The sequence below is a fragment of the Myotis davidii genome, unplaced genomic scaffold, assembly GCF_000327345.1.
Source record: "Myotis davidii unplaced genomic scaffold, ASM32734v1 scaffold1102, whole genome shotgun sequence".
NCBI lineage: Eukaryota > Metazoa > Chordata > Mammalia > Chiroptera > Vespertilionidae > Myotis > Myotis davidii.
This window is the reverse complement of record NW_006292689.1, coordinates 62122-71691: the sequence shown is the minus strand read 5'-3', so window position 1 is coordinate 71691 and position 9570 is coordinate 62122. Positions and strand designations below refer to the sequence as shown.

Here is a 9570-nt window from a genome sequence, read left to right as displayed (position 1 = left end):
AAGACATTGAGTGGAACTGAGCCTCTTCCCTCCTCCCACTAAGTCCCACACTCACAAAATATTAACATTGAGTTCTAGTTTGTTCTGCTTAGAATAGCCCTTGTTCACCCTCTTTGCCACCGCATCATTATTACTAATGCTCTTCTTTATTCTCGAATGTGTCCTGTTTACACTCATTATGGATGAATTTATGGTCACCTCAGATGTCCCAAACATTTTTTGTTGTTAATCCTCACTGGAGACAACTTTACCATTGACTTTTAGGTAGAGTGGAAGAGAGAAAGGCAGAGATAAACATCGATGCGAGAGAAACACATCGACTGGTTGCCTCCTGCACAAGCCCCTACCAGGGCCCGGGTTTGGGAGGTGTCTGCAACCAGGGTATGTGCCTTGACTGGAATGGAACCCAGGACCCTTTGGTCTGGAGGCAGATGCTCTATCTACTGAGCAAAACCGACTAGGGCAGATGGTGCAAACTTTGAGGGAACAGTTAATTCCTGTCTACACAAGTTGTTTCAGAAGAAAGAGAAAATGTAAAAGCTACCCAGATGATTTTAGGAGGTTAATAGTATCTTGCCTTCAAAAACAGATATGAACAGGAAAGAATAAAAAACTGAAAGCCATATCTCCTCTGCATGAATGTGCCAAAATTCCATATTAAATTGTAAATAACTGCATTTAATAATGTGTTAAAAATATACTATAATCAGTTAAGATATATCTAAAAAATGTGATGATGTAATATCAGAAACAATACAATTCTCTACTTTAATCGGAAAAAAAAATGATTACACAATTACCTTAAATGACTGAGAGAAAAATATTTTATAAATTTCAAAAAAACAATTATAGTAGAATATTTTAAGAAATTAAGTAGAGAAGAGAACTTACTAGACAAGCTAAATATTAAATGCCAAACTCTTAGGGCAAATGTTATATATTTTCAAGGAACTTTAGATGCATTTTCTTTAAAATTGGAAGGAAAACAAGGATTCCCACTAACATTCGAATGTTTATTATAACAATGGAAGTCCTGGCCCATGCTATTAGGGAAAATAAGAATTAAGTGCAAAGACTGAAAAGGTGGAGATATAATGTCACTGCTGACAGATAATGCAGTCACTTAGGTGAATAATCAACCGAAGGACAAACTAATACCTCACACCTACCAGAGTGGCTACCATCAATAAATCATCAAACACCAAGTGCTGGCAAGGATGTGGAGAAAAGGGAATCCTAATGCACTGCTGGTGGGAATGCAGACTGTGCAGCCACTGTAGAAAGCAGTATGGAGTTTCCTCAAAAAACTAAAAATGGAACTGCCTTTTGTCCCAGCGATCCCACTTCTGGGACTATATCCTAAGAATCCCGAAACACCAATCAGAAAGAATATATGCACCCCTATGTTCACAGCAACATTATTTACAATAGCTAAGATTTGGAAACAGCCCAAGTGCCCATCAGCAGATGAGTGGGTAAAAAAGCTGTGGTACATTTATACCATGGAATACTATGCAGCTGCAAAAAGGAGGATCTCTTACCTTTTGAGACAGCATGGAGGGACCCGGAGATTATTATGCTAAGTGAAATAAGCCAGTCAGAGAAAGACAACTATCATGTGATCTTATTTATATGTGGAATACAATCAACAAGATAAACTGACTAACAGAATAAGTCCATTGATATGGAAGTATGGAACAGACTGACAGATCTCAGAGGGAAAGAAAAGGGCAGAACGGGAGGAGATTAACCAAAGAATTTATGTGCATATATGCATAGCCCATGGACACAGACAATAGTGACCAATAAAATTCAAAAGAGAGTCCCGTAGGTTTTCTGGATATAAGATCAATTTACAAGAATCAATAGCATTTCTCTATGTTCTCAATGATTAAGTGGAAAAGACAATGTAAATTAAATATAATTTTTTCATTAGCAGCAAAGTCTATAAGGTCTTTAGACTTTATTTTGATCCTACATATATGGCTCTACAGGGAAAACTTTTACATACTGACAAAGGACAGAGACAATGAGACATTCATACTCCAGGATAAGATGACTTAAAACATCCATCTCCCCCAAATAAATCTATGAGTTTAATACATTCCTAATGCAAATTCCAAGTTAGTTTTTCCAAGCAAACTCAACACATTTTTCTTAAGATTTGATTGAAATAGTAAAGATTCATGATTAGCTTGAGAATGAAGAGGAAAGGTAGATCTTGCCTAATGAGTATTGCTCCTCAAGCACACACATTTTACATGCATAAATATATTTGTATATGAATACATATGTTCTCCTCTTTTCATTGTACCACAAGTATTACCAAGATCTGTACCAAGGTGTGATACTGCAAATATTTAACATTAAGTATAGTAGTATAGGTTAATCAATAAAGGGATCCTACCCAATATAGAAATACTACCCAACTTCACAGTGTTGTAGTAAGTAGTATAGGTAAATCAATATAGGGATCAGATATTTTAAATATGTTCCCCTCTAGTTTCTACATAAACTCTATAATATTCAACAATTTACTATATAACTTAAGAGGAAGCACAATCTTCTCATCTGATCATGCTAATAATTTTCAAATCAACCTCCTTTCTCCCTTCCCACCGTCTACAAGCTAGGAGCGAGCTCTTACCCAAAATGGGCCATGCTGGTACCTCAGTCTTGAACTTCCCAATCTCCCACATGACTCCACTTGACCTTCCTGGATACCTAATAACCTTCAGAGTTGGACTGGAAAGTTCCAGAATAAAAGATTTAATGGGGTTAAAGGATCAAATTCACTTACTGGGATGGATCTGAATCACTTCCTTTTCGTTTTCTTGGAAAGTCTGTCACATGTAGGCTGAAGGATCCATACTTGTTGGTTTTGTCCATGTGCTTGTATGATTGGAAACTATGGGAACAATGAATTGGTTGTCTTCTATCAACACTTTACCTATGATAGAGAAAAACATAAAGCACAATAAGATACGCTAATTTTAAACATTAACTTTTACTATATATATATATATATATATCCATATCACACATTTTAAATGTTTTTTCTGTCTTAAAAATATCAACTAAATAACATAACATGAAAGAATAATTATGTACATTTAAATATTAGTTAGAATATATTTTTCAGTCCATACGTTTGAGCAACATGATGAGTCTAGTTCCATTTGCCTTGTAATGACAAGATGTGGAAATCCTAGTCTAGATTTTCCAAAGAGCCTTTTCACTCACTTCCTCACTTTTATTCAAAAGACAACACCAGCCACCCATCTTCCACATTAATTCACTAGAGTAAAAAGTCAACGTGGTGTTCTCTACAAAATCATGTTATTCCCATTTCTCATGGGATAAATGCTGAATTCTTGGCCCTATGCCTTATTATATGTGTGGCATAGGAATGTTACAACATCTCTTCAAACTTTCTCATCCTCATCTGTGAAGTAGAAAATACTACCCAACTTCACAGTGTTGTAATAAGTGTTCATATCTATCCCATAGCATTTAGCACAGAAACTGACACATGGTAGAGTCATGGTAAATGTGAACTGCTGTTATTTTTGCCTCATGTCTTTCCCTCCCTTCCTCCAGTTACACTTCCTCTTTAATTTTTCTTTCCCATCTCTTCTTTCATCATTGTCTTTTTCTTTCTTTGTTAGTCTCTGATGTCTAGTACAGGATTACTGTCAGGAGGATAAAGAACAATGTGTTTTAAAAGATTTCTGATTTCTTAAACTATGTATTAGTCTTCTCATTGTTTGTTTGATTGATTGATCGATCAATTGATCTATTCATTCTATTCACACAACTGGCTCTAGTCTACTTCTTCCTGGGAAGAAGAACCACCTGGACATGGTGCTGCTGGTAATTCTCCCAAACTTATTAGAGTTCCAGCTGGGATGTGTGATACATATTATCCTTCTGCTTGGCTGAGCCCGGGGATGTCTCATCCCTTTTAGTTCACTGCACACAACCCTGGCCCATTTCCAAAATGAATTAAAACAGGACACTGTCCTGCTTCAATGATCTCTATTCAGTCCCCTGCTACACAGCCCTCCATCCTCTCAGGACATGTCAGTCATGAAGCCCTATTTAATGACCATTTCCATCCTTCTGATCCTGGTTCATAAGGCTCCAGGTAATTCAGGCCTCTCTCAAAAGTTCTGGGGTCTTACAGGTGCTATTGGTATCTTGGTGACCTCTGAGATAACTACGTATAGTAGGCACTGCCCAAAGCCTTTTCTCGTCTCAGGTAGGTTGTGGATGTTAATTCCAAGCTCCATTTCATGTTAAGATCTCCCTTGTTTCTGCTCTGCCAAAACAAACTTAAGAGGTTGCTGTTCCTGGGACAGTGGAGTGTTGAAGCATGAAGCATTTTCAGGAGTGCTATTATTGGGATGGAAGCTTGACTCATGTATCAGGTGTGAGAGAGCTGTAGGAGAATTCAACAGTAGTTTGGAATTTGGAGGGTGAGTTGCGATGGGGATGGTATATAACCTTAGAGTAATATGGGAGAAATGAGAAGAGATGGGGAAGAGGGGGAGAGAGCAAATCTATTTATAAAATTGGGCTCACCTAATATTTTAATGTAGTCTGGAGAGGAATAGTATTTTTCATTGAATGAAGCTGAGGGAGGAGTTGGGTAGAACCAGGAGTTAGGGTAGAGTGAAGTTTGTAGTTGATCTGTGTTTTGGTTTGATGTTGTGATTAGGATTGAGTAGTTTGGCTCGTTTTATGTTTGTATTAAGTTTTATAATTGAGCCTTGGGTGGTTATCAGGAGAGATAGGGCTGGGAGTTGAAGTAAGATATTTGGTTCAAGTATGTGTCTTATTCCAGCAGGATATTATGTGGGTGTTATCTGGGAAGTGGTTGGCTTAGCCTAGGTTTGGGGGTTATTAAGTTTGAATAAGACAGCCAAATTTATGACAACAGAGCTGTGGCTGTTGAAATGGGGAGAATGAATGCTGGATGAAAAGTATCCAGTAATATTTTCAAATTCTTTTAAAAAAGTTACTTTAGTATGATTTCCAGGGGGCACTGAAGAACAATAGATACAAGTAGAGAGGATAGGTGAAATCCGAAGTCTGGAGGATCCTCAATGTTTCTGTCAAACTTTGGCATCTACAGAGAGACATGGGAGTGTCTCAACCAGCCCTATAGAAAACTAAGGTTGTTTCTCCTTTCTGGGGTTGAGTTCAGAGTTACTGTTTAGTGCTATCTCCTTTTTCCCTTTCTCCTCCCTCTCCTTTCCCATCTTCTTCCTACTTCACATTCTCCTACCCCTTATTTCTCACCCTGTTTTATCTTCTTTACTTGGGAGGCAATCCTTCTCATGTCCAGGAAAGCTCAGTTCCCATGCTAGAATAGTAATAAAAACCACAGGTGGGTTTGCCAAAAACAACAAGAAAGATGACACTCTATGCTTCAAAAATTGTACATAGTGTTGTTTCCTTAATAACAACTTTATATTTTCATCTGGTGGAATTTATGGGCAGGAACTGTTCTGGGCAACCTTTTCTGGGACAATCAAAGCCATCTTTTCCTTTCAGCACCCAAATATATACAAATGAAATTAAACTGTTTGAAAACCAAGACTCTGCCTTTTAAAGTTATATATTCCTGGTAGTGAACTGAGTGCTTTCCTCATAGTAGGTTTTTTAAGTGTTTATTGAATGAATGAATTTATAAATGACTTATCCTATATAATAAAAGGCTAATATGCAAATCAACCGAATGGAGGAACGACTGGTTGCTATGACCACACTGACCACCAGGGGGCAGGTACTCAATGCAGGAGCTGCCCCCAGATGGTCATTGCGCTCCCACAGGGGGAGTGCTGCTCAGCCAGAAGCCAGGCTCATGGCTGGCGAGCACAGCAGCTATGGCAGGAGCCTCTCTCACCTCTGCGGTAGCGCTAAGGATGTCTGATTGCTGGCTTAGACCTGCTCTCCATCCCCCGAGGGCTCCGGACTGTGAGAGGGTGCAGGCTGGGCTGAGGGACCCCCTCCCCCAAGTGCACGAATTTCTAGTACCTAATAAGTACATATAGGTAGGAAGAACCTTAGAAGTAGGACGGGAAAGGATCATATGTGGGCTGCACAGATGGCAGAGAAATCATGTATCACATTGATTTTGGTTTCTGGATGGAGCTGATAGAGTTTAGAGCATAAGCTTTGGTTTTAAATTTATTACATTTTCATTTGCTCTTAAAACAAATCCAATGTGGGGAAGTGAGTGTCTGTGGGTGAATGTTAGAAGGTTAGCAGGATTGTGGCTCTCACATTTAGCAGAAGCCCATGAGTATTTTCTCAGAAACACTTGCACTGCGCCGTTGCTCTGGCCTCTCCCCAAACCTCTCGAATCAGTCTCTGGAGTCCTGACGTGAGGATTAAACATCCGCTAGGTTATTACAAAGCATGACACACCTTGGTAACCTCCTTCTTTACAAACACAACTGAGACTTCTTTTGATCTGGTGCAAACACTCCCATTCCCATTTCTCCCACAGAGAGGCTAGGTCCAGAGGATCAGAGGCAATACTGGGCAAGAGCAGGCCTCCTCTGACTTCATTTTGAAGATAGAGGGATCGTCAAAAGTGACATGAACTTGATGTGGGTGTTACAATTTGTTGTGACACAAGGCAATACAGGGTTTGCTTGTTTAAGCAGAATCCTCCTGGAATTGTCTTGACATGCTTCCTATGTGGAAAGAGTAAGGAAAAGGCAGCCTGCCTGATCCTTCTTGTTATCTATGTTCCTATCCATCTTCTGGTGACTACGAAGAGGAAATCCTGGTGCCTTGGCTTCCATCCATTGTGTTGAGGAGAAAAGAAAAGTCCTGTGGGCATGGCTGTCACTTTGGGGAGGCCCCCTGCAGATCTCCCTTTCCTAAAAGTAGACTGGTTCATAAGTGGCAGTTCTCGTTAATTCTTGCCATGATGAAGGTGAGGATTAATGTAGGGGATGCAGTGGTACCAAGATGCTGGAGCATGGATGAAGGGGCAGGCTGGCTTCCTGAAGGGGCAGTTGAGTGCCTCCTCTGGCTCCAGGTGCCAGTTTCTGGGGCAGTTCACATATACACCAGGACCCAAATGCTATAGGATGTCTGCTAATGAAACAGCTTTTTTCTTCTTTCTTTCCCGTCCGGTTCTCTGACTTTACTTAAACTTGGAAAATTTTACTTTGTCTTGTCAAAAAACTAACAAAGTGGTGTTCGTTTGTTTTCCATGAAGGAAATAACACCAAACTTGCTTTGTCCAGTTTTTACTAATGTGGGTGGGGCATTGAGACCTCTGCATGCTTAGCACTGAGTACAGGGCCTGGCACAGAGTGAATGCTGATAAATGGGTGTGGAATAAGGGGATGGGTGGACGGTTGAAAAGTGATTGAATGCTAAACTAAGAATTTTGGACTATCTATTGAAAACAGCAGAAGGCCCAGTGTCTACAGACATCACACAATAATATGCCACCCTCTCCTAGAAATTCTATCACATAGAGAGGAAGTGTGACAGAGAGGAAAGAGCACGGGCTTAATATCATGTAGACCAGAAATAGGATTCTAGCTTGGTCAAGCACGAGTTATGAGAATATGGACAGAATAAGGTCTCTCTTTCAGTCTCAGTGTGTTCATCTAATGAATGGAGATAGAGCAGGCTTTTGCAAGGGTTCGGTGAGATAGTGCTTGTAAAATGCCTGGTATATAGAAGATGCCAAATGTATGGTAGTGATTGTTAGTATTATACCTTTAAAATTTTTTAAATATGGTTTTATTGATTTCAGAGAGGAAGGGAGGGATTCTACTGGGGATCGAGTCCACAACCCAGGCATGTGCCCTTGCCTGGAATCGAACTGGGGACCCTTCAGTATGCCAGCTGACATTCTACCCATTGAGCCAAACCAGCTAGGGCAGTATTATTTCCTTTCTAATGCCTCCTTTGTCTTTGAAAGTTCTAATGAGTAATTAACTGATGACTAATATTTATAGCAAGCTGACTATGTTTTCAGCTGATGAGCTCATATACACATGGACATATCTGGATGACTTACACATAGCTATTAATACTCACAAATGGGCTTTGGCCATATGTAGAAAAATATGTGTAGAGATTTATACTGTAAGCACTTATGGCACATGTTTGCTCAAGTATTTCAAAGTACAAAGGCAATGCATGGGCTCAAATACATGTGTCCAGCCTCAGAGCAGATGCTGGCTGTCTCTGATGAGAGTCGTGTGTGAGGAGCACACATCTGTATGGGCACTTGGGACAATTCCAATTGGTGCTCACCGTGGCAGCCCTTAAAGTCTTGGAACCCAAGGAAAAGACTCTCATATCAACAACGCTGCCTAATATTTATTTTTGTTATTTTTCTGAGCATATTATATATGCTAATTTTATCATCACAAAAATGTTAAGAAGTCCTGGCTGGTTTGGCTCAGTGGATAGAGCGTCGGCCTGCAGACTCAAGGGTCCCAGGTTCGATTCTGATCAAGGGCATGTACATTGGTTGTGGGCACATCCCCAGTAGGGGGTGTGCAGGAGGCAGCTGATCGATGTTTCTTTCTCATTAATGTTTCTAACTCGCTAACCCTCTCCCTTACTCTCTGTAAAAAAAAAAAATCAATAAAATATATATTTTTAAAAATGTTAAGAAGTTGGGTTAATTATTACGCCCATTGTGAAGGTGATGCAATGGTGGGTCAAGAACTTAACTTGCTTACAGATGAAGAGCTATAAGGATGACAGAGCGCAGACTTGAATTGAGGTAGTTTTGAATCCAGATCCTGAGCATTAATATGCTCAGGGTTTATTCTGTTAAATCATGCTCCTGCACTCCTGTTTTCACTGCTCCGGAGAAACTAAACATGGCTATGTTTTTCCCAGGTGGCCTGTTCAGATCCTTCTTTGGCAAGAGCAAGGAGCCTTGGATTCCATGCCAACTTTACCATGGCATGTGCAGAAACGCCTGCAGAAAACATGAAATTCAGTACTTAACCTGCCCCAATGATCAAAAGTGCTGCCTGAAATTTTCTGAGAAAATAACCAGTTCTAACCATGTGAAGGAGAACTCCGACTCTAACGCCAACCTGTCAGTTACAAACACCTAACGCTACTCTGAAATTTGAATATCACCAACCACCAACCTCACCCCCTCCTGGAGCAATTCCTCTCCCATTCTGGAATATTCTCCCCATAAAAATGCATTCCTTCTCATGTGTGTGTCTGTCATCTGTGAGTAGTCATCATTGGATCATCACTGGACAGGGGAAGGTTAGGCTTAGAGTTGGAGAGCCACGGAGAATAGGAAAGGGCACTGCCCCCCCCCCCCCAAATCAAACAGGATGCAAGAATAGCTCAATAGATGTTGAGGGTGCCAAGGAAGGGAGGAGATCATGTTTCTGCTCAGCATGCGATTTGTTCTGGAGACCACAGAGAGAAGGTGACAACGGGACGAGTCTGGATGTCCAGGGAACATGTAGAGGAAATCTGTTTACTCAGTGTAGGATAAGGACAGGGACAATAAGGTTGCCTTTGACACCCAGAGAGCTTTCCTGGCCTGTT

The 9570-nt window shown here is 40.3% G+C and overlaps 1 protein-coding gene across 1 annotated transcript; it reads left to right on the top strand.

The window, feature by feature from the left end:
- The first annotated feature begins 4080 nt into the window (after nt 1–4080).
- On the top strand, nt 4081–9116 carry DEFB116 (defensin beta 116). Its single transcript, XM_015565562.1, has 2 exons — nt 4081–4147; nt 8893–9116. Exons 1-2 carry the CDS (start codon nt 4081–4083, stop codon nt 9114–9116), a joined length of 291 nt encoding a protein of 96 aa, XP_015421048.1.
- Nucleotides 9117–9570: the final 454 nt, after the last annotated feature.